Genomic DNA, 25629 nt, shown 5'->3' on the forward strand with positions numbered 1-25629 from the left:
AAACTTTCCCCTGAAATCAGAGAACGCGGCAGTCAGGTTGTCCTCAGTAACCAAACTCCACTATGATCCGCCTCGGTTTTTGTTTTTTTGTTTTTTCAGCCATACCAGTTTGACCTGTCTGTGTGTTGAAGGGGAAGCGAAGGACCAAGCTGTACAACTTTTAAAACTCATTAACCCTCCTGTCGTTGCTTCGCAACACGGCCTTTTTGTTGTTGTGGTTGTTGTCTTTTTGTTTCTCTGACTTGACACTGAGGTAGGCATCCTGCTCTTTTAATTGCGTTGTTGCTGGCCTTGCTGTTTTCAAACATTCCTTTTGTTACGGTGCAGTTTCGCACCGAAGTGACGTTGTTTCGGGAGTGTGGGCAACACCAGCCAAACTGTGCTGAAGCCTCTGCCAATTTAAAGGTTTGTCGCCCTTTGCCAACCTACGCTTCGTAGAAAGCCACCTAAAGATTTATTACCACTCAGCTGGACACAATTTTCAATTCGTCTCATTCGTGTTTACCGAAAACTCACTTGCACCAACACAGGTTTGACTTATATTATTTGCCAGCTCTGATTTCACACTCAGGCTTTTTCAGCTAATGGGTGGGCGCTAGCAAGTGATGTGACAAATAAATTGGAAATACGACCAAAAAACTTTGATGTATGATGGATGGGATGTAAACCGATTTTTTCAGTAAGACCTAACTTTTCACAAAAGCACTCAAAACACACCGAACGACTCGTTTTCCAAGTGTATAATTCTAAGTAGTACCTAAAATTGTCAAATATTTGAACGGAGTTTGGTGTGTGTGGTTTTATCAAGATAAAAGTGGACAGCTTTTGACCGCTTCAAAACACTGTTATGCTGAAAACACACCATTGCCTGTGTGGCTGTACGTTTATATTTATTTGCAGCCACGTTTCCTACTCTCTTTAACCCCTATTTAAAACACCGTGTGTTTCAGCATGAACATGTTCAGAAGGGACCGAGGCTCTGCAGTCCAAACCCCAGTGGTCCCACAAAGACCCAGCGAGGAGGTATGTAGAAAATGAGAGAGTGGTGGAAGTTAGTGGGCTATTTTGTTCACGCGTGTCGGTGACATTATTTTTGAAGCCGTTCTTCATTGCCAGGATCTAGACAATCCCATCACACACAGCCTGAACAAACAGGATGAAGGAATGAACGCAGCCTTGCCGGTAAATGTTCACACTTGCATGTAAAGACACAACCATACACACAAGTTGGCCTCCAAACATTTTTTTTATTTTTTGTTGTTGTAGGAAAACAACGAGGTCACAAATGAACTTTACCCAAAGACCAAGGTGAGAACAAGTCTTGACTTTGTAATATCTTCTTGTCCACTTGACCTGACCTAATTTTGGTTTGCTGGTGTGTGCTCTGTGTGTTTCTATGAACATCAGAGGACTGGGGTCATGGGAGTTATGCAGAAGGTCAATCCCTTCAAGTCTAGCTCACAGGTAAAAGCATTTTGAGTTTTGAATAACAGTTTTGAGTTCTTAATGTAAGATCTTTTAGGGTGAAACGTTTGTGCTTTATTTAGGGTTCCTCCACAGTCAGTAAAGCTCCCTCTTCAGAGTCACTAGAACAGGGAACAGAATCCACACAGGTGAGAGAAACTCAAATATAACTTAAACAGTAATTACTGTACTTTACACAAATTGACTAGCACTATTGCAGAAGGACTTTTTCTTTTTTTTTTAAATAAAGGTTTTTTACTTGCCTACCATTACACACCAAGTGCTAAAATGATCAATAGCAAATTACATATAGTTTAGTTTTTTGTTTTTTTTTTAAGTCATAAAATCCATTGTTTCTTCAAAAAAGCAAATCAGGAGAAAAAAATGTCATTGTCCAAAAAACTTTTGGCTTCATCTCAAGCAAGCCTTAGGAAAATAATGACCCCCCCCAAAAAAAAGCTTACGAGCAAGTTTAAATTAAATGTGCAGAATGTACAAACTTTGAAGTACAGTGGCATAAAAAATCTTCTGCACCCTGATCAAGTGCTGGTACTGTGAATGGTTAAGCGAGTAAGTACTGCATGGTCAGTACTTAGTAACACCCACTTTGGCAAGTATCACAGCGTGTGAATGCTTTTTGTAGCAGCTCAGAGTCCTTCAGCTGTGGTTTGGAGGATTTTTGCCCATTCTTCCTTTACAAAAGGCTTCTACTTCTGTTATGCTCCTGGGCCCTCTTGCTTGCACGGCTCTCTTGAGGTCTATCCACAGATTTTCGAAGATGTTTAGGTCGAGGGGGGGCTGTGAGGGCCATTGCAAAAACTTCAGCTTGTGCCTGTTGAGGTAGTCCATTGTGGATTTTGAGGTTTGTTTTAGCATCATTATCTTCCTTGTAAAAGCCATCCTCTTTCATCTTCAGCTTTTTTGCAGACGGTGTGATGTTTGCTCCCAGAATTTGCTGGTATTTAATTGAATCCATTCTTCCCTCTAGCAGTGAAATGTTCCCTGCGCCACTGGCTGCAACACAAGCCCAAAGCATGATCGATCCATCCCCAAGTTTAACAGCCGGAGAGGTGTTCTTTTCATGAAATTCTGCACCCTTTCTTCCTCCAAATAAACCTTTTGCTCATTGCAGCCAAAAAGTTCTATTTTAACTTGATCAGTCCACAGGACTTGTTTCCAAACTGCATCAGGCTTGTTTAGATGTTCCTTTGAAAACTTCTGATGCTGAATTTTGTGGTGAGGACACAGGAAAGGTTTTCTTCTGATGACTCTTCCATGATGGCCATATTTTTGCAGGTGTGACTGCACAGTAGAAAAGTAAACCACCACTCCAGAGTCAGCTTAATCTTCCTGAAGGTCTTTTGCAGTCAGACGGGGGTTTTGATTTGCCTTTCTAGCAATCCTACGAGCAGTTCTCTTGGCAGCATCAATTATTGTAAAATTCAGAGTGCTAGGCAACTGCTTCGAGGAGCCCATGGCTGCTGAATGTTGAGAAAAGGTTTGAGGAGTCAGAGTATTTATAAAGCTTTGACGTTTGCATCACTTGGCCTTTCCTAGCGATGATTGTGAACAATCCATAAACCTAACATGCTAATTGCGGTCTGGGACCTTGGTAAAAGTTACCTGGGAGCTCAAATCTCTTGGGGTGCCCAAACTTTGTACGTTTCGCCTTTCCTTTTTTCCACTCTAAACTTATACAACACAAAAATAAAACACTAATCTTGCTTAAAATGTTGGAAAGACAGTTTCATCTTTAACTTTATGCCTTTTTTTGGAGATTAATTCATCTTTTACTCGCTTAACTATTCACAGTAAAAGACATTTTGACCAGGGGTGCCCAGACTTTTTTGTGCCACAGTAAATCAGCAGTATGTTATGTTGGGGAGATGCTCTCCCTGTTTTGACAATTAAAAGCAAAGACACAATATAGGTGGTTTTTCTATCATCTTGGGTAAATAACTGCCATAAACCTGTGTTTGAGCCATACATCTGTCCTTGGCCACATTTTAAATGAGCATTAGTGTGTGTTCTGAGGACTGGAGTCAGGAACTCCAATTAAGTAGAAAGATTTGTAAAAGTTTGTCTTTATGAAACTTGTATATCAGAACCCTGGTGTGCTGAAAGGGGTCATTCAGAAGGTCAACCCATTCAAGTCTACATCCCAGGTAACCTCACATTGTCTGCATGTTATAATGATGATTTATAAGATGATCAGCGTCAGATTATGTGTGTCCACTTAGCTGGTTTTTCTCATGCAGGTCTCTAAAGCTCCATCTTCAGACTCACTGGAACAGGGGAGGGTTTCAGACTCTAATCAGGTGGGTGAAAGGTGATGATTTGAGATGATGATGATTTCCCTTTTCCAGAGTTGTCTTAATATATTCAGACCCCTTAAAAAGGTTTAAATATAGAACCCGGTATTCATGGCCAATAATTAAGGGTTTCTCCAGGTTATGAAATCTTAATTTGAAACACACTCTGTTTTATATTTACACAGACATTTCTTAAATTGTATTTATACCAAAACTAGGGAACCGTTGGAGATCACACCAAGTCTTTTGTTGGACATCTAAGGATTAAGTTGTCACAGGACACGACAAATTCAGAAACACAACAGCAGTGAGAGAATAGCAGGATAAGAATCTCATTCTTTCTGTCTATATTTTACCTGGCGGTGCACAGGTTGACCTTGTGTTGTTGTGTTTCAGAACCCTGGTGTGTTGAAAGGTGTAATGCAGAAAGTCAACCCCTTCAAGTCTTCCACACAGGTACTAGCACTGTACATTTAACATGAGATGACCAATGAACTGCAAATAACTTTAAAAGGCAAAGTGCCAAGGACTTAAAAATACAACTGTAGAGCTGACCTCAAGTAATGTCACTACTAACTTGATATTCTGAAGTTGATTTTTAAAGGGGTAAGAATGTGTAAGCACTGGCCAACTGTCAAATCCATACTTCAAACAAATAGGGGGGCAGCATATCACCAGAAAGCTTGGGTGTCCACCCCTATCGTGAGAAACATGGAAATGCACTCTGTGCCCCCCCCCCCTCCACAAATCCCAGAGGGCCACCACATCTGTGACATGTTTGACATAACGTCAGAACTGTTATTTTTTCACATTCTACTGATAATCTTAGTTCTTAGTTTTTTTTTTAATGTTTTAAACTAAAATAATTACACATTGCCCCCCTTCTTTTGAGATTTAAAAAAAAAAAAAAAAAAAAAATCAAAAAGCATAATTCTCAAAACTGACTCGGATGTGAGGCATCTATATCTAGTCTATTGTAAAAACAAACGAAGGATGCACTAGCTCTGCTAGATGTATTTCTTATTTGTCCGTTTTTTTTTTTTTTTTTTTCCTGGGATGGAATTTTTCTGAAGACTTGTAGCTTGATTTGAAGGAATTAAAACAGTACTGCAAAAAAAAATAGGTTGTTTTTATTTTGAGCATCTTGCCTTATTGTTATTTATTTTATTGTATTTCCTTCCCCACATCTATTCTCTTATGGCTATAGGTGCCAAAGAGTGATCCTCAAGATGACTGTGCGGATCCACAAGAGACTGTAAAAGAACTTCGGGCCAAACAGGTACATTGTGTCTTGTTCTGCATAATCCACTGATCTAAAAGTCACACTGACATTTGCTCATTTGTGGCTCGATCATACGGTATTCGGAGTAGTTCAAGTTGTCATGCTTAGACTTCAGTTGTCCAAATGATGTATTTTATTATTTAGAATCCAGGGATGATCGCGGGAATGATGCAGAAAGTAAACCCATTCAAATCCTCACAGCCAAAGGTACCAGTTGTAATACTGATGATGATTACTTGAATTGAATTGATCATTTTCAGCGTACATCTTCACATTCTCAGTTTGTTTTGTTTTGTTCTTACTTGTATGTGGTCTTTCCAGGAAACCCAGCCTCTCCACACTGACCTTTACTCCAGCAATGGAAGCCTAGCAGACAATAACAACTTGCCAGAGAAGCAGGTAGATCTGTGCAATGAAGCACTCTGTTGAATAAGCAGACCCCAACTGAACATGTAGGTGCGGGGGGAAAAATGAAAGTAATCCATAACATTATATTCTTGTCTCATATCTACTGTGACATAGGGCTACCCTTAGCCTTCAGATCAGCTTCGGTTCAGAAGTGATTACATTCAGTCAAGATACAGGGCCTTTCTTCAAAAGAAAGTACCCAGGTTTTAAAGAGATGACAGAGGTGAAAATTGGGGCGGTTGGTTTTCCACAGCAACAGTGTACATTACTCTCCACCACCATTATTCCCCCTGTTACCACCAGATGGTGCCAAAGGAAAGCTTTTGAGTGGTCCTAACTTTCACTGTGTCCAAAATCACCCCCCCCCCCATTCACTACTCACTACTCCCCAATTTATTTCAGAACCCCGGGACATTCAAAGGGATGATGCAGAAAGTAAACCCCTTTAAGTCTAACACACAGGTACTGTACAAAAAAAAAAACCTTCTTAACATTGTCAACTTAAGAATTTCTAATTGCATGTTAAGTTAGCTTAGAGAAACCTGACTTAAGAGAGACTGTTGATAACCAGCTTGGTTTAAATGGGTTGCCAGTGATCACTTTTAGAAAGCTGCAATTGTTGAGTCAATGTAGTCTGTGATGCGTTACCCACTGTTTTGTTGATACAGGTGCCAGTAGATGAATGTCAGACAGACTCTGCAGTTTCCACTACAGGCTCCTCGTTCAGGACGCAGGTACAGGTTAAGGTTACAGTTATTTTTGGAAGTAATGGGGATGTTGGTTCCGGTTTTTAAGAGAGTTTAAATGAACTCAGAGATGACTCAGGCCAGATACGTGGTGTTGCTTAATCATAGATCATTTTGATGATCGTGGAGATTCTTTCTGTTCATCTAGTGTTAATAACTACAGTGCCCAGTTTACCATAGCTAAAAGATTCAAGCAACTTATATAACTTCAAGCTAATAACATCTGTTCTTCATTAGCAGTTGTTCATTGTTATTTGCTCTTTGGATGTCGATACCTAAACTTGCATTTTTTTTTTAATTTAATTTTTTTTTTTTTTTTTTTTACATTTTAAGACAGAGTTGCACTTAACTTTAGTTTTTCTCCCCTGTTTTTTTATTTCTTATAAGGAAAACCAAAGTATTTACAGTGAGCACTCCTCCAGCTCTGAAAGCTTGGATGACAGCACCATAGAGAGACATGTAAGACATTTAAATACATCTCTTAATTGTCCTGAATGATTTTTTTTAAATTTCGTTGATTGAGTTTTTTTTTGTGTGTGTGTGTGTGTGTGTGTGTGTGTGTGTGTGTGTGTGTGTGTTTTTTTTCAAATTTCTTAAATGAATCTAGATGAGTTTTGCCGTAAATCTGATTTAACCAAACATGATTTCTAGCTGGTACACTTTAAAAGACGGCTATTAATAGTGACTGACATTTTATTCATTGTTTTTTTTTTTTTGGTTTTACTGGTGTCGAAAGGGGCTTGTGATACATGAGGACATAATGAAAACATGCTGCCTAGCCAGGAGAATGTAAAGCAAGTTGCACAATGAGCAAACATACCACAGGAAAACAATAGTTGTACATTTTTCACGAGGGGCTGACTACAGTTCTAAGTCAAGCTCTTCATTGAGGAAACACGACGTTGAATTGAACATGCACTAAATCTTATAAGCCAGTTATCATAAAAATCTACACCCATCTTCCTATCAGTGAAAAGGCGCACAGTTTGCAGCCTTGTAGCAGATTGCGACCTTGTCTGATGCTTTGTTCGGGGCATTTTTTTTAAAGCCAACGTGTGTGTGAGCACCCCTTATGTCAAACTACAGTAACAGAGAACTAACCTCTTAACCTCTCCAGTCTATTTGGTATACTGATGGTGACACCAGCAGTGAGGTGAAAAATCAGCCAGTGGAGGCGCCAAAGAAACAAACTATGGTATGTACCACAAGGGTTGAGGTCAAGTCATATTCAAGTTAGTTAATTAAGCATGTGAGGTGAAACTGCTAAAAGTTAGCTTCATGTATCGTACCACTAGACCACTTCCGCTTGTGTCAGTGAATCCTAACTGTGCTTTTTCTTCTGTTTTTATTATTCATGCGGTTACTGCGGGGAGCTGTAAAGATGTGAGAATATTTGTGCTCTTCATTTTTTTTCTCCAGACTTTCAGAATACGGAGGATTCTGCCAAGTGCATTGTTTGGATCTGGAACAAAGGTACTTTACGTAGTGGTACTGCTCTGGGTTTAAAAACACAAATGACATTTTCTGCACCAGAAGCAAGATATTCTGTCGTTCATTTAGTCATTATTTTTAAATGGTAATGTATTTTAGTAATGTTATGATTATGTTTATTTTATTTTTGGTTCCACAGGGCTCTACAGCAGCACCGTCTGACATTCAGGAGTTACCCCAGGTTGGTAGGAAAGGCAGCTTTATGTGTATAGTACCTTTTGAACATAGAGGCCATTCAAAGTGCTGCACATTAAGGCATAACAATGACTTTAAAACTACTCAAATAATATTAAATTATATAAAATAAAAAGAATAGTAGAACCAATATGTGCAGTAATAAACAGAGCCAAATTTAATGAAGAAAATAGAAGTGCAGTATAAAAAATGAACCAAAGGCACGGGAAAGATAGATTTGAAAGTGACTACAGGTGAGCTGCAGTATAGCTGTTTTTCCCACAGTGCAAATTAAATTTGACACTTGTCAAGCACACATACTGTATACTTGCGCGTGCAAATCCGTTTGCCCAGTGAAAGTATCTAAGTAAATAAAGGACAGTGTTGCTTCAAAAAAACAGATGGGGTAATATTTTTATAAAGGGTGGTGGTTAGTATAGCCTTTATTTGCCCGTATCATTTCCAGCCCAGTAAGAGTTCCTTTTATTGGCATGTATTTTGATTAAAATGTCAGAATATTGGCCTATGATTTCTCCCCCACAATTATTTTGTCCTGTCTTAACCCCACCATAACATGCAGCCTGTGGTTTCTCGGGTGAATTTTTTTTGCTAATTTTTTTCCCCCCTATCTCCATTACCTGTTGGCAGTTGCATCTCCCTATCAAATAACAACTCTGAGTGCCTAATGATAGCCAATGAGGTGCACACTCCTCAGGTTTTATAGCAGAAAAGCGTTGTTGCATCAAACCACAAAGGTTTATTAGCATCCTTGAATTGGGAGCACAGGATGCAATAAGGTGAAAAGCTTCAACCATTATATTGCCGGAAGATGAGATTTTCAGACTGTGTTAACTCTCTATACTTAACTGTATAATTAACCTTTTAAACAGTTCCTCAGAAATTCTGGCCAAAGAATTGTGAACAGTTTGTGGCAACTCTTTTCTAGGAGGCTGTTGAATTTCAGACGCTACAAATGGCTGAAGTACCAGTGCCCAGTGAAGGAACAGTCCTTGACCCTCTAGACGTATGCCCATTTTTACGTCTTATAATATTGCATAACATGATGCTTGGCGTGTAATTTAATTTCACTGCACAAACAGAATTATTCCAATTGTTCATTTCCAGGATGAAGAAGGCCTTTTGGCGTGGTGGAAAACAGTAGAGGGTATGTTTTGATATTGACGGTGCATTTGATTTTATTGATGATCCGGTCGGTTGCAGTTGAAGCTTGTAGTGTTAATTGTAATTTTCTGTGCACTAGGATGGGATGATTGGAATGAGGCAAAACAGAATGATGAAGCTGAAGAGTGAGTAAACATTTAGTCAAGTTACCAATTTGCTTGTAGAATTTTAATTTTTAAAAAGTGTAGCATGGCCTTGGGGGAGGGAAAAAAAAAACAGTAATGCCTTTTTAAAAAAAAGTTTGTATCAAAATAATATGCTCAAAATCCTTTTCTTTATCCTTCTTTTGAACTGATATTTGTATTCAAGAAAATTGTTTCTCCAACATTTTCCTTGTTTCCTTGTCTCAGAGTCGTGGAACAAGCAGCGGATCGTGTCTTCATGTCGGCTCGTCTTTTTGTTCGCTTTTTCAACCAGCGTGGAGCTTCGCTCCAGCAGCGCATCTTGGAGCTCCTCGCTTTGGCTGACTCAGCTGACTGTTTTCATAAGAAAACAGTCAAAGCCAGCATAGGCGGTGGCGTGGCCAGCGTCGCAGGGTCTGTCACTACTATCACCGGCCTCATTCTGGCGCCCTTCACAGCAGGAACCTCCCTCATCGTCACAGCTGTAGGCATTGGTGTAGCTACAGCAGGTGGGGTTGCGTCTGCCTCGGCCAACATCACAGACACAGTCCATTCAAAGACGGACCGCAAGAAGGTGGAGAAGATGATCCAGGACTACCAGGAGGAGATGAAAGACATCAAGGAGTGCCTGGAGTTTTTGCAGGTGAACATACAGTTTAAAAATATACTGCTAAAACATGACCTCACGATCATTTTACTCATGTTCTTTTTTTCGCTGAATATGAAAACTGACAAACGCGAACTAAAACCACCCTTCGGCAGTTTTAATCAAAGTACTGGATTTCAAAAATATACGGGGTTCAACCCTTTTCTAAAAATCTCCCATCCTTTATCTATCTGACAGGAAGGGATGGAGACACTTGAGGAGTGGAACTTTGAGAAGTATGCTGAAAGCATCTCGAAGAAGCACCTAAACCAGAATGTTAAGCATGTAATGAAGGAGGGCGGCCGAGCCGGCAAGGCTTTAGTGATCAACACGGAGAGCCTGATTAGCACTGTCCAGGTCCTCAGTGTTGCAGGTGGTGCTGCTAAAGCCACCCAGGTGATAAGCGTCACCACTGGAGTTATGTCAGGTCTCTTCCTGGCTCTCGATGTCTTTTTCCTAGCAAAGGACTCCATGGAGCTGAAAAAGGGCGCCAAGACTGAGTTTGCTGCCAAAATCCGAGAAGTTTGTAAGGATCTGCAGGACGGGCTGCTGGAGCTGAACCGCATCAAAGAACAGCTGCAGAAAACCATGGATGGGATAGAAGTGGAGGTAGAGGAAGAGGATGAAGAGCAGTTGAAGTCTGATCTGAAAAAACTTGTGGAGCTTGAAGAATGAAGAAACGACAGTTAAAATCCAAACCCAAACCTCAGTCTTAATCCTAAAAACAAACACACAAAAAACTCTTTGCTTCAATTCAAAAATTAGGTTTCAGCGGGACTGTTAGTCTTGGTAGTTTGTCATTTTTACAATTACTGAATTATTACTCTACCATACCTGCCATGTTGTTAGTTTCAATTTCAAGTAGCTGTTTTATAGTAATATTTTAAATATTTATATTCTATGAAGTAGAAATTTTAATTATGCATTGAACTAGAAGTTACTATATTGTCATTGTGATTGTCATTTGTTTTAAATTAATGTCAGCTTCTTTGCAATAAAAGTGTTTCCTGCTTATTTCTTTGTCCCTTTCGTGTCACACTACTTGCCTCAGTTGTGAAAGGTAGGAACTCAACAAATAGACCAGTAGGTGAAAGAAGTTTTTGTTTTGTTTTGAGCAACGGATTCAGAGGTGGCTGAGGGTGTGATCATCTTGTGCTCAGGGAATGATACATGCATAAAAGACAGAAATGCTGAAAGACAACTGTCTGTCGAGCTTTCAAAGCCCCTTTTCCTCTGTGTTACGCACATCTCGGTCATCCACCATAACAAAAGTGAAACAAAAGTGTTAACAAAAGTTGTTTACAACTTCTGTTAGTATACTGCACCCAAGACACACTGAGGATGCATTGGGATCTGATTGCTCAGACCACATTCGGAGATGGTCTGGGTCACATTCTTCTAGCACTGTGTACACAAATGTGTGTCCCGGGCCACATTTAAGGACGACTACTCACCTGACGTCCGCTGCGTAAGCGGATGCACGTACTCATTCACAAACAATTACAAGTTGTATAAATCACGTAAGACGGCTTTGTCCACGTTGTCTGAAAATTTCAAAAGCCCATAGAAATATGAGTGCGTCTAACATCTTGAGCGATTTGCTTTACCTGGAACACACCAAGGAATAGACCCGGTCTGTGCTCTTTTAATCTCTTCTTTTTTTTATTTAATTTCCAGCTGACTAGGCCCAGGAAGTGCACTGCTGCCTCCCGAAGTTAAAGACGACGACGCATTTGGTCTCTTCAAACGGAATTGAAGGACGTGTATTTGCATAAAGAGCGGGTAAGTGTGATCTGATCACGAGTTGTCACTCGAGAACTGACGTACCTAGGTGATCCGATCACAAGGACACAGCTCTGAGACGTATGTTGATGCCGGGTATGAACAGAGCCTCTGTGCTTACTTTTCAGTGAGGAAGTATCTTAAAAAGAAACTCAAATCATTCCACTCAAAAAGGTTGGGGGGAAAAAAAAAAAGGTTGTGCAACCAACAAAAGATTGGGCTGACTTAATGGGCCGGTGACTGTTTTAACACAACCTTCGACCAAGTGGAAGCTTGGACAGTTTCTGACTTAACCTTACAAAAGACCCGGAAAAAGCAACAAGTGGGGTGAGAAATTAAAATGATAGGTTCACTGAGATTGAGTAGAAGAAGTACATAAGGTGGAGTATGTATCCATAGTAAGCAAAAGAGCATTTACCACCTCAAGTGCAGTTTCAGTGGAATGACAGGCCATGAAAGCGGAAAGGTTCAAAAAGATTACTATTGGATATGTGGGCTGAAAGCTGCTGAGACGCAACTCTTTCTAGTACTTTTTTTTTGGGGGGGGGTAGAGACTGGTTGATAATCATTAAGAGACCCTAGATCAAGGTGTGGTGTCTGAAGTAACAGTTTGACAACAGCAGTATTCAAGCTAGTGGGGACGACGCCAGATGTAATTGATAAATTAACAATACACAGTACTTCCAAGTTCTCTATAGCAGGCATACGCGCATAGTGGGTATACATAATCTTAATCTTAATGTTGTACATAATAGTAAGAGCAAATATACACCAATCAGCCACAACATTAAAACCGATCAGTGTATTGTTTCTATTTGTGTGACTTTTTTCCCCTCTCTTTAATAATTTGGTGACTGACTCATATGTGAATCAGAAAATGGGCCCATATCCTTGCTAGTGACCAACGGTTGCTGGCATAGCAGTTCCATTATTTGGCTTCCGCTACTCAGTTTGATGAGAAACTTGTTAGAATTCACAATTCAAAGCTGCACTGCAATAACACTGAAAAACAGCATGAGAGTTTTACACCATGTACCATGCAGACCTTCGGTTTCCAACTACATAATCTGCCCAATCTCTAAGATGTTCAGAATTCAACACACCCTGACCAGTTGTTTAAGATGCTAATCATACTTCCTTGGCATCCGTAACCCTTCAACACCGATTTTCCTGGACGTTTCTTCTAATGCGGCGAATGTGCTCCACGTTACTGGAATTACATAACACGTGTAATGTAACGTGTGGGCCGCAGAAAGAATCCGCTCCAGCTTGTTTATAGCCCTGGCAAACCCGTTCATCAAACACCTGACTACTCCTATTATTTGAGTATCACACTTTGATAAAAGAATTAAAAATATGTATGATTCATTTTAGTAAACTTTAAATACAGACAAAAGGCTCAGAAAATGCATTTTGAGTCAATTATGTTAACTCACATGACTAGTTTACGGATGTAGCCCGGTGTCTTTTCCTTTTCCGTGGTTCACATTTGATGGTGACTTTTCTTCAGCCATGCTATGCATAAGTAAACAACTCTCCGGCTCTTGACAACACGGATGTGGTGAAATATTATATTTACTCTTCACAAAAGTCAACAAATGCATTATGACGTGGACTTTTAAACATTTTTTTTTTCTTTATGTATTATCTATGTGCACACAGGTGGATGTGTTTTTTTTTTTTTTTTTTTTTTTAGCACTACACTCAACTGGCAGTTTATTAGTTACAAGAAGCTAAAACTAAAGCAGTGTAATACAACCGTCCTGCAAGAAAATCCCACACTCATGACAGATATGTTCAGTTTGTGTTGTCCAACATTATCATGCAGCTGAATGAATCCCTCTCTAAAACAATTTCTGTGAAGAACTGAACATTATAACTGTGGCGAAGGTAGGATTTATCGCAGGACCGTTGTATTGGACTGCATTAGTTTTAGCTAGGTGCACTTAATGAAATGCCAACTGAGTGCATGCTCTCAAGACAAACATACTTTTTTGTGGTTGAGCATTTCTTTTTTTTTGCGTTAATGTATGAATTCCATTTTATAATGTCTGGCCAGCTGGATTTGGATGTCAGGATTAATGATGTTAACAGTTTGCCAAGACAGCTACTTAATCAAAAATGGGAAGGCAACTGAGAGATAAAATGAGATAGGAGAGGAGGAGGAGGAACACTAGATGACCTAAGTCTGCTGTCTGCCGTTTACGGTACTGCCAACGGTGAAACTTTTTGTTGTTGTTGTTGTGACTAAACTCACAATAGACAGGAAGTATTCGGATAAAAAGGACTTTGTTACACATCTCAAATCTCTGGCCGAGTATCAACTCCCTGTTCCCAGAACAGGCGTAAGACAAATTCAACAGGCTCTAACACAGTTTCATCACTACACCGAGATTTGAATGGCCACAGAACTTTCAACCAGTTCTTAGTCACATACAAGGCTGGTCAATAAGAGTCATGCATTTAAATATTTAGAGCTAAAATGATCAAGCACAGTTAAAGTTGAATGATTATAATGACGTTTACAATTCAATTAAATTTTTTAGGAGGGATGAAAGAGAACATAGCACAGTACAGGTACAACATAAAGATGTATAACAATGAGACTAATAATAGAACTTATAATTATAATAAAAGAATATCTAATACTAATAAAACTAAATGTAATAATAGTAATGATAATCATAATAACCGAAGCAGTGGGTGTTGAGTAGGATCATGGGGGTGGTAGGTGGTTTGCAGTCACAGACCCAGACTCTCAAGCACCAGGGGCAGAAATACATCTCAGAAAGCGACAGGAGGAGAGAGGAGAGTGGGAAGAGAAAGCAAAAAACTAGGGGAGAAGAGAGAAGTCAGGTTAGTAACGAGCACTGATGCGATATGAATGCGTACAGGTGGAGGGGAAGAGGAAGAGAGAGGAGCTCGGTGCATCATGGGAAGTCCCCCGGCAGTCTAGGCCTATAGCAGCATAACTAGGGGGTGGTTCAAGCCTGCCCTAACTATTAGCTTTAACAAAAAGGAAGCTTTTAAGCCTACTCTTAAAAAGGGGAGAGGCTGTCTGCCTCCCTGACCCAAAATGGACTCCTTTGCCATTCCTAATCCTTGGTACACGGCGTCATGTGATTTATGTTTTTTAGGCGGCAGCAAAAGTGGTCTGAACATAAAAGAAGAACAAAGACAACTACAGAAACTTTCGACAACAGAAAAATCCAAAGACAAAGATTTTATGATACTGGCCAAAATAGACTGATAGATTGCATCACAATTCATTTTAAAAATATCCTGAACCAATGGGAAAATGAAATGACTCCTCAGATGTTGCAAAAAAAAAAAATAACAAAGAAATCCAAAAAAATTAAGGTAGTAGGTTAGAGTGATATTGTATGACGCTAGAGTCAAAATTCAAACACTTAGGCAGGAAAATTATTGCTTTTCCTGCTTTTACATCCTGTTGCCAAATACCGGGGGTATTACGCTGGAGGAGAAATACAGCAGTAACCTGATCTGTCGAGGGGAAATCTGGAAAATTCTGGATTTCCCACTTCAAAAATGGGGCCCTCTTCCGGAAATCAGTTTTAAAGATGAAAGTTGCTGCCCAACAATAAGCAGCTATGTGGCTGGATAACTCGAACGTCACTCCGGACCGGCTGATCTACATCGCGACCACGTGTCGTAATCAGAATTGCAAACTTCCAACCTGAGTGAGACACCACGTTTTCTCAGAAGTCCCGGCTTAGCATTTTTTTCCCCCCGTCTCACTATTCTGTAGCCACGGGACGCAAAGTTTTTACAGTTTGTTCACTCTACCGTTACCAAGGTTAGGACTGCCTAGTTAAATAAATAGCAAAGGTTTGTATCAGTGTAGAGCTACTACTTTTCCTGGAGGTTAACAGGTCACTATACAGTTCAGACCTGCACACTATGTATGCATAGTTGAAGTCAATACTTCAAAAAGAAAAGAAAACATTATTCAACTTTGGATCCCAACAGTAAATTTAGTTTGCATGTCAAGAAGTTATCACATCTATTTTAGTCAAAGAATTTTGATTTTATTTGCTATCATTTATTTGTGACAGTAGGAGCCCTGTTTTTTAAACATTCCTGGACTGTAATACCTGAACATACTCCAAGTCTTCGACTGCCATTACAATACATTACCAACAGCTACTTAGGTAATGATTCAGACTAATGTGTAGAGCAGATCAAATCCTAATAAAATTACATTTTAGGACATTTAAAGTAACTTTTTTTTTTTTTTTTTTTTGTATTCTGATGTACATTTGAAGGGAGGAATTCAGAAGCCCGTGGCAGTAAAAATAATGTTTGATGGCATATACATTTCTTCCATAGTTCTTTGATAAAATATCACTTTACCAAAGTCCTCTCCTGTGATCACAATTCCGTACAATGTGCTGTCCTAACTGAGTAAGAGCCTCTGTCCATAATTATAGATTTGTGGTTCAGAGGTTGCCTTGACTTGCCTTGCCGTTTCAATAACTAGGGAGGCGAAATGTTAGTAAGAAACCAAAGAACACAATGGGGATATTGAAACAAACGTTAGAACTTGTGCTGCCACTTACAAACCAGTTTGTGGCATTGTGTAACTTGTCTCATGACTCGTATCACAAACCAACCTGTGCCACTTTAAACACACACAAAAAAAAAAATCTTATTTTGCCTGCGTTTTGCACGTTGTTAACTCTCACAAGAAAAAGAAATCTTTTTAAGACGTGAACTGGCAGAGGTTTGTGAAGAGAGGTCAATAAAGGAATGTAAATGGCAAGTGGTAAGCATGAGTTCAGGTGTTTCAGACCGATCACCAATTCCTTCAAATGCCACACCTAAATGACCACTTCAGTAAAATTTGGAGGTATCTTTCTCAAATTTGGAGGGAAAATATTGAGATTAAAGACTCACTTTTGACACTTCCAAACGGAACAGGTTAAACTTAGTTGAATAACTGGAGGACACTTACAAACCCCAACTAATTCTCTAACTTGCTGAGACCCTCACACACTTTTCTATCACTTAGATTTTAAATTAAACTGGTTTTAGAATTGCCCTGGGAAGAGACTTTGAATTTACACCTCTTGAGAAGCAATCAAAGTTATAAATCAGACTACACAAAAGGGTTCCCACAGCTTGATTACCACTAAAATCTAATGAGTTAATTACACTGGACCAGCCGTACCTCTCCACTCGAATTTGTGGAGATTCATAAAATATATGTAATATTTATATACGTAATATTTTTACATAGTCATTTTAAAAACTAAGACGCTGACAGTAGTATGATACTGATTTATCAGATAAGAAAACCATCCAGGAAGACACTTGCATAGTAAAAATGGTCGTCTTTATCCTGTCAGTCGTGTTGTTTAAAGGCACCGTGAGCCCTCAAGGAAGTAATCCATTTAGAAACGAAACTCTGTCACACGCAAAGAAGGTTAAATATGCAGTGACATGGCAAAATTCATGTGTGGTTCCCGTCACAAACGCCCTTAAGCCCATATTACTCATATTACTCACCCCAACCTTTTTTTTTTTTTTTTGGATTCTGATGCCTTGACTCCCTCCCTCCCCCTTAGTTTATATAGTGACACAGAGTGAACAGGTGTCACATCTTAACCTGGGAGCCCGTTGTGAACATCAGAAGTGCCAGAAGTCTACCTGTAAACCACACCGGAGAATAAAACTACCCCAGAACTTCATTTCAAGGAACTGCCCATCACCAATCTCATCCATCATTTGAATTGAAGACAAGAAGATCTACAGGTAGGCTAAAACAATGTCTATGCAAGACATTAATATCTATTCTTAAATTACTTCTGGAGGAATACCATACGGTGTACATCAATGGATTATAAGTTTCTCTTCAAACCATGTGTAGGTTTATTATTCACCGCTTCTAATTATTTGTTCTTAAAAAGGTTTTCTTTTGCAATTTCAAAATCTAATTGAAATTGTTAATGACAATTTCAATTAATTGAGTTATTAATTAACAGCAACTAAAAATTAAAATAAAGTATATAATAAGTATTGTCATAACATTGAGTAAAAAATATGAAAAGTAGAATTTCCTATTCATCTTATATCAAATTATAATTTGAATTGTTTTTAGTTAATAGCATTCACAAAAAACACAATATGCTAAATTACATGATAGACTTGCTTTCCTGTTTTAATGGAAATGTATTTTCTTGTTAAATAACTGGTTTACATACTGAACAGTAACCGTAATGATATAGTAATGGTTCCTAATTTATAAAAATTAGGTTTTGGTTACTGTGTATACTGTACCTCAGAGCACCTTCAATTAAAGGTGTGGTTCTTCTTTAGTTACATCTCCTGTATATTCTTCTCCATAAGCCTCAATGAGGGTCTGCTGAATGCAGTGCTCTTGACAAGCGGCCATTTCTAAATTATGGTTACTGTGTATTATGTTTAGTAAAATATTTCACTTTCAAATATTTTCTCTGAGCTCGCTTGATACGATCTTTGTCACCGCACAACTAACTGTAGCCGAAGTGTCCGATTGTCTTGTTTAACTGAATAATCTTGTCCTACCTACCCCAGCATGGACAACAGACTGGTCTTCACTGTCCTGTTTGTGACACTGTCCTGGATGTCTTTGAGGACCTGTGCTAAAAATGATACGACAGCGGCTCCGGCGAACAACATGACAACTGTAGCTCCCCCACTGACTCTTAACACCACAGTGGAAACTCTCAAGGTGTGTGATGCCAAAAAAACTACAAAAACAGAGCACAGTGAAATATAACAGAACAGAATCGGACAAGCTAACGTCCCTTTTATTGATGGTGTTGAACAGAGGTGTGAACTCTAGTCACATGTCTCAGACTCTAGTCATGGATTTGATGACTTTATACTCAACTGATGAAACCAAAATTGGCTTTAACACCAGTGACCCGTGCCTTGGACTTCATATCCTCCCTATGCCCAAACATTAAAATTTATGTCATAGAAAGGCGTGCTGCGAATCAACTAACCCAACAGTCACCGATCGCGGTGCATAGGCAGGAGGCAAAGGTGGTTCTGGCAGTGATTACCGGCACATTATCAAATTCAGAACTTAAAAAAACATAAAGGTAAACAGATTTGTAATTTTTGTCTTTTGCTGGATTATATCACAAAATTCTCCATTGCAGATTACAGTAGATCAGATCTGAAATAGAACCTTAACAGGGATCCTTGCAGCCAATCTTGAGTGGGCCTCTTTCTGCCAGCATGGGCACAGGAGACTAAGACTTAACTGTGACAATGTTTTATTTTCTGAGCACAAGCAGTCACTACCAACTGCCGAGGACCAATATCTGTAATTGGATAAATACACTGCAAGTCTGACAACAGCCTGAAGACGAAGCGACAGTGACGGTCAAAACATGTATAATTCAAAGCCTCTGTCTCTCTCTTTTCTTTCCCCCGGTGTGACACAGACACACACACAGACACACACAGACAAAATCTTTAAATTTCTACCCTCTGACAAAACACACCCTACCACACTCAAAAGAAACTGCTTAACATATCCAAATTTTTCCCTGAAGTGTTTTACTACACAAATACCATAGCAGTGCCAAGACATAGCCAGGCCTACCTTCCAAAACACTACCACAACCTGCAGACTGACGGTCTCTAAACCTCTTCCCCACAAAAAAAAAAACACATCCTACAACATTAATAACTCCAAAATATCACAAATATCCAGAAAGAACAGGGCCTCCAAAATCTTCACCAGTTGACTGAAAAGACTGACTATTGAAACTACAGCCTAAGGTAAATTTCAATGGCATAACCATCCAAAACATGGCCTACCTGCGGTTGTCTCCACCTAAATTGTCCCTCAACACTGTAGTGTTTCTGCTGCCTCAAGCAACGAAAAGTACCGATGTCATTAGAACCTTGAGTTTTAGTTAATTTTATCTTTTGTACCAAATATTGAAATCTGAAGAAAAATTGATTTTAAAAAAAAAGTATTCAAAAGTAGACTCAGATTTTATAAACAATTATCTAACCCCAGACTAAGACACAGCACCTGATCATTTTACCTTTGTTATTTTTTTTAATTGTTATCTGAAAGTAATAAATACAAATTCTAAAAAAGCAATAGTTAATTCTACACTGTACAAATTTACTGTATTTTTTACTTTGTGTAAACATTTTAAATGGTAATTTGGTGTGTGGTGTATAATGACTTGTAAGGACTCAAAATATAAAATAAATATAAAATAATAAATATCAAAATATAAAGATTAGAACTTGCACTTGACTCAGGACTTGTTGGTCTTGACTCAGGACTTTAAAGTCATGACTTGTGACTTACTAACCTGCAAAACAACGACTTTGTCCCACCTCCGGTGCTGAAGGATTTCAAAGCGCACATTATTGCACCCACTTAGATGTCTCTCGTCTACTTTGCAGACACCTGTTTCTAGGACAGGGTGTGGGACCCAACAGCTCTGTGCAGCTGAGCCCTCTGAGTGCGACCCCTCCATGGCAGGATCATGTTTCTTTCTTGCCGTAAAGCGACAAAGCGGTCAAAACTTTGAGTTCGGGCTCTCAGGAGAGTCAGACGGTTACCTTGCTGCCACCCTTTCACCTGGCGCAACAGTGGTATGTCAAGTTCTATTCCTCGCTCACATATGAAAGTACCTTCAAGTCTAACCATAAGCCAATCACATAGTGTGTTTGAAGTCATCTTTGTAAACGGGTACTATGTACTATTTCTGGTTTTGCATCACAGGGAGATAACGACACAACCTACGTCTGTGCAAAAAACAACGGTGGCGTTCAGTTCTTTAGCACTCTCCTCAGCAATGGCCATCTGATTGAGACAGTGGTGAGTTCTACTTGCTTCAGAGGGTAGAGCTGGGTGAGGATATATTTATTAGTTCGTTGGAGCCCACTTGTAGTCTGGCATCCTTTTTATTCTTTTGTTGGATTTTTAAAACAAAAAACAAAAAAACAACATTCAATAAAAATTTAAACTTAATTGAGTATACATGACTTCATAGCATCTGCATGCTATGAATGGCTTGTCATCTAACATTGTACTGTGATATATATAAACAAATTTGTTTCAGAAGTGATAGGAACAGTGGTATCTGCAGCTGATCTGGTATTCTGTCTATACTTCGATGTAATTTTCTTGTGGTTCTACGAGTCAAACACTGAGCAGAGACTTAACATTTAATTGTTCAATCGGTAGGCACAAAATGCCACATACCCTTTTTGAACTTGCTGCTCAAGCAATATCAAGCCAAACAATAACTCAAACCATCAACATTTGCATGGTATATAAATATTGGTTACAACAACACACTGCAGAAAACTCATTGTCTTCTTTGTCATTGGTAAAACTGTCTTTGTTTTGCAGTTGAACGTGAACTCTGTGAGGGGCAGTGTCACTGGAAGCAGAATCCAGTGTACATTTTCTGCCACTGTACCAAGCCCAGAAACTAGAACATCAGGTTTCTCACTCTCAATCTCAACTGGACCTTTCAACAGCAGTAAGCTAACATATTAAAGATACACGTTCACACACACACATCACATGCACTTTCAACAGTCAACTAAGACCCACTGTCACACACTATCACAGATAATATATTAATATTTTCCAATGTGCTAAAAACATATCAGCAATCTCTGTCTTTTGCTGGTTCTCTCAGCTTCTGGTACTCTGGGAGCCCCCAACACAGCATTAAGGAGCCCCGTTGTAGACCTTGGAAATCCTAACACCACCATCACCAATGCGCTTTCCCCCAACACCACCACTTCCCTGACTGCCAACGTGACACAATCACCAGCAAACAACATGACAGCACAGCCAACTTCTCAAGTATTAACTGCAGCTCCCCCACTGACTCCTAACACCACAGTGGAAGCTCTTGAGGTGAGTGATGCCAAAAATCTAAAAACAGAGCGTAATGAAATATAATAGAACAGTAATAGAACAGAATACGTTAAAGTAAAGTTTTATTGATGTTTTTGAACTTCACCACTTAGATGTCTCTCGTCTACTTTGCAGACACCTGTTTCTAGGACAGGGTGTGGGACCCAACAGCTCTGTGCAGCTGAGCCCTCTGAGTGCGACCCCTCCATGGCAGGATCATGTTTCTTTCTTGCCGTAAAGCGACAAAGCGGTCAAAACTTTGAGTTCGGGCTCTCAGGAGAGTCAGACGGTTACCTTGCTGCCACCCTTTCACCTGGCGCAACAGTGGTATGTCAAGTTCTATTCCTCGCTCACATATGAAAGTACCTTCAAGTCTAACCATAAGCCAATCACATAGTGTGTTTGAAGTCATCTTTGTAAACGGGTACAATGTACTATTTCTGGTTTTGCATCACAGGGAGATAACGACACAACCTACGTCTGTGCAAACAACAACGGTGTTGTTCAGTTCTTTAGCACTCTCCTCAGCAATGGCGATCTGATTGAGACAGTGGTGAGTTCTACTTGCTAAAGAGCAGTGGTGGGGGTAGAGCTGGGTGAGGACAGATTATAAATCTGTTTGAGCCTGCTTTCCCTGTAGTCTGGCACAAAAATTCAAACTCAATGAGTATAAATGAGGCTCATAGCAGCTGCATGGCATGCTCATGAATAGCCTGTCATTTAACCTTGTACTATGATATACATAAAAAATTTGTGCAAAATATTGATATGAACGAAAGCAGCCACAGCTGATCTGGTTTGTTTATGAACCTGGTTTCTATGTCTATACTTCGATGTAATTTTCTTGTGGTTCTACGAGTCAAACACTGAGCAGAGACTTAACATTTAACTGTTCAATCGGTAGGCACAAAATGCCACATACCCTTTTTGAACTTGCTGCTCAAGCAATATCAAGCCAAACAATAACTCAAACCATCAACATTTGCATGGTATATAAATATTGGTTACAACAACACACTGCAGAAAACTCATTGTCTTCTTTGTCATTGGTAAAACTGTCTTTGTTTTGCAGTTGAACGTGAACTCTGTGAGGGGCAGTGTCACTGGAAGCAGAATCCAGTGTACATTTGCTGCCACTGTACCAAGCCCAGAAACTAGAACATCAGGTTTCTCACTCTCAATCTCAACTGGACCTTTCAACAGCAGTAAGCTAACATATTAAAGATACACGTTCACACACACACACACACACACACACACACACGCACACACACGCACACACGCACACACGCACACACACACACACACACACACACACACACACACACACACACACACACACACACACCATATGCACTTTCCTCAGTCACCTGAGATGACTTATTAGTGATCTTTCTGTCTTTTGCTTGTTCTCTCAGCTTCTAATACTCTGGGAGCCTCCAGCATCCAATTTAGGAGCGCTGTTGTAGACCTGGGAAATCCTGATACCATCCTCACCAATGAACTTTCCCAGACAAACAGCACCACCAGTTCCCCCAATACCACTAGTTATGCCATCACATTCCAGCAATCACTGATGCAGGGTAAGCATAAGAGATAAGGTGCTTTTTAGATGGATATCTGAAATGGTAGTATCTTCTCTAAAAGAGCAGTTTGTACAATGCCTGATAATAATTTATTTGTTTTCCCATCTTCCACTATAGCTCTGCTGATTTCCGTGGGTGCACTGGGTCTGGCCATGCTATGAGAAAAATGAAACCCCCATGGGTCAAGACGAGAAAACCATAACTTCCCTATTCATACATATGTGCTACTCAATATAAACATCCCCCAAGACATTTACTATGCACAGTATATCCCAGATTTTTAGGATCATGCTGAATTTTGTATTAACTCACTGGAGGTGAAAGTAGAAGGTGCGATGGAGGCTGGCCACTCTTCTAGAGCCTTCTGACTGCTTGAGCACCCGTTATAGAATCTGAAACAAACAAAGGAATACATTTTGAAGTTTTTAATTTAATGTTATATGTAATCAATTTTGTTTTGTAACCCTAGGACTGCTGGATTTCTGTCCTGGGAGCTACTTAATTGCAGGCAAATACACTGACTCTTTGCCCCAGGTGTAAATCTACCTTTGAATACAAATGAGAAGCATTATTACAATTAGAACCATTAAGAGTAGTCAGACATCAATTCCAAATCAGGTTAACCTGTGGCTTTCACCAGCAGATGCCATGCTTTATAGAAATTTTGGGTTTGGGGTCTGGTTACCTTTTAAGCCCACATCGCTACTGTCAGGCCAAAACCACATGACTTGGTAACTCCATGGCAACATCTGGGGATATCAAATTGTTGACACGAGAAGCAAAGGAACATTGTTGTTCTCCGCTCCTGTCACTTAAAAAGATGCCAGGAAAATGGCAGACATGTGCTTTTGCATTTTGTTATTATTATTGTGTTATTACCTTTGGTCTAAATGTATGTACTTATGATGATTCAACAATGCTTTTAAAATGAAGCCTACGTTGGCTGATATTTTCGTGTTTGTGTGCAATTATACATGCAAATGAGCTATTGCACATAAAGAGTGCTATATATGATATAAGATATTGGTGAAAATGATTCTGCACATTGCATTGTTTAATGAGTGATTTTTTTTTAATTAAAATTTTTGAAATAAATATTTTACACAAACTGATCATCTGATTGTACTGATACTGTTGACAGATGGAAAACACTACACTTAATCCCCAACAGCTGATCTGAATCTAAAACTGCAGCAGCTTGGTCTAATTTTTTTGCTGTTCTGTAATTTTCTTGATTTAAATCCCCTTGAAATTTGGTTTCAGCATCAGTACAATTCACTGTACCGTGCTTACAATAGGCCAATGCACAATCAATAATCGTAAAGGGAGAATTTGTTGCAACAGGCAGAGATACAGGTATCATACAAGACAAAAGTATTTTAAAAACCATTAATGGTGGCAGTGGTAGTAACACAAATGATCGTCATGTTATAGTGTAAGATATACAGTACTGTGCTGTGCTTAAATATTTTGTGGATATGGTTTTGGATGTTAATTTAAAAAAAAAAAAAAAAAATTGTACCAGCACTTAATGGAGGGTCAGGAGAAAAAAATGTTACTTAAGGCACCATGTGTAGACTGGAGACATGCTTGAGCTGCCTCCGGTTAAAGTAAACGTTGCTGTACCTCATTACGACCCCTAACCAGTCACTTGCTACTTAAACTTTCGATGTAACGTAATACAAATTTTGGACAAAAATGTCATGTTTTTACCCTTGTTGTACTAAGACCAGTAGGTTACAGAAAAAAAAAACAGATGTAACTAAATGAAACAAATAATTGCACAGCACTGTCATAAAGTTAGTATTTTACAATGGCAGCTGGTTTACAAGGACCTAGTAAAAAGTTTTGAGTGTCTCTCTGGGCTCCATTTTCTATGAAGACTTTAAGATTTGGTTATCCATTGGTAACTAAACCGAGTGTATGTACCTATTTTAATTGGTGGCTGAGCTGGTATCTAAATTAAGCAATGTATAGCAAGCTGCCATAGCCTAGCCCAGCTAACACTAGCTGCTTAAGCAATGTAGGCTACGTTTAGTGGCTCAGTGTAAGCTAGTGTGGAGCTATATTGGCCGACTAAGTTGCCAGTAAACATGTTTTTTTTGTCATTTGCAGGTGAAAAGACTTTTAGAGTAAAACCGGGGAAAATTTGGCTGATAGATATAAGCTTGTTTGGACATCAAGGTCGCACATTTCTGACAGTAACGTCGGCCGTCAGACAGCTGTTTCGATGGGGGGGAAAAACTACAAACCAAACAGGTCATTTGGTAATAATTTTAAAACATCTTGGAAAACAATTTAAAAATGTTCATCTCTCACTTACAATGGGGTGATATTTATATTGTGTCTGTATTTTACAGCAAGGCAGTAAAATGTGCAATGAATTTTCGAGACCCCAGTGGATATTCATTGTCAAAAATGTATGTCTTATGTCTTTTATATGTCTTTTGTCCTATATGTCTTTCAAAGTGCTCTTGGAAAAGGAGATACTGTAAACATTGTGGCACAGCGCTTAATG

The 25629-nt window shown here is 39.3% G+C and overlaps 2 protein-coding genes across 2 annotated transcripts; both read left to right on the top strand.

Annotated features, from left to right (window-relative positions):
* Positions 1-175: 175 nt before the first annotated feature.
* Positions 176-10816, top strand: si:cabz01007802.1. Its single transcript, XM_040140626.1, has 23 exons — positions 176-253; positions 951-1023; positions 1117-1182; positions 1267-1308; positions 1408-1464; positions 1548-1613; positions 3570-3629; positions 3723-3782; positions 4173-4232; positions 4984-5055; positions 5203-5265; positions 5380-5457; positions 5869-5928; positions 6135-6200; positions 6600-6671; positions 7330-7407; positions 7632-7685; positions 7843-7884; positions 8824-8901; positions 9003-9042; positions 9139-9184; positions 9410-9824; positions 10026-10816. The coding sequence occupies exons 2-23, from the start codon at positions 952-954 to the stop codon at positions 10500-10502; spliced, it is 2124 nt and encodes a 707-aa protein (XP_039996560.1). The 5' UTR covers positions 176-253; position 951; the 3' UTR covers positions 10503-10816.
* Positions 10817-11530: 714 nt separating this feature from the next.
* On the top strand, positions 11531-24150 carry LOC120797204 (putative ferric-chelate reductase 1). The gene is made up of 12 exons (XM_040140627.1): positions 11531-11609; positions 17198-17384; positions 18186-18342; positions 20052-20243; positions 20374-20469; positions 21007-21139; positions 21302-21525; positions 21661-21852; positions 21983-22078; positions 22598-22730; positions 22944-23108; positions 23229-24150. The coding sequence occupies exons 3-12, from the start codon at positions 18187-18189 to the stop codon at positions 23270-23272; spliced, it is 1431 nt and encodes a 476-aa protein (XP_039996561.1). The 5' UTR covers positions 11531-11609; positions 17198-17384; position 18186; the 3' UTR covers positions 23273-24150.
* The last annotated feature ends 1479 nt before the right edge of the window (positions 24151-25629 follow it).

This window comes from Xiphias gladius, chromosome 12 (assembly GCF_016859285.1).
Source record: "Xiphias gladius isolate SHS-SW01 ecotype Sanya breed wild chromosome 12, ASM1685928v1, whole genome shotgun sequence".
NCBI lineage: Eukaryota > Metazoa > Chordata > Actinopteri > Istiophoriformes > Xiphiidae > Xiphias > Xiphias gladius.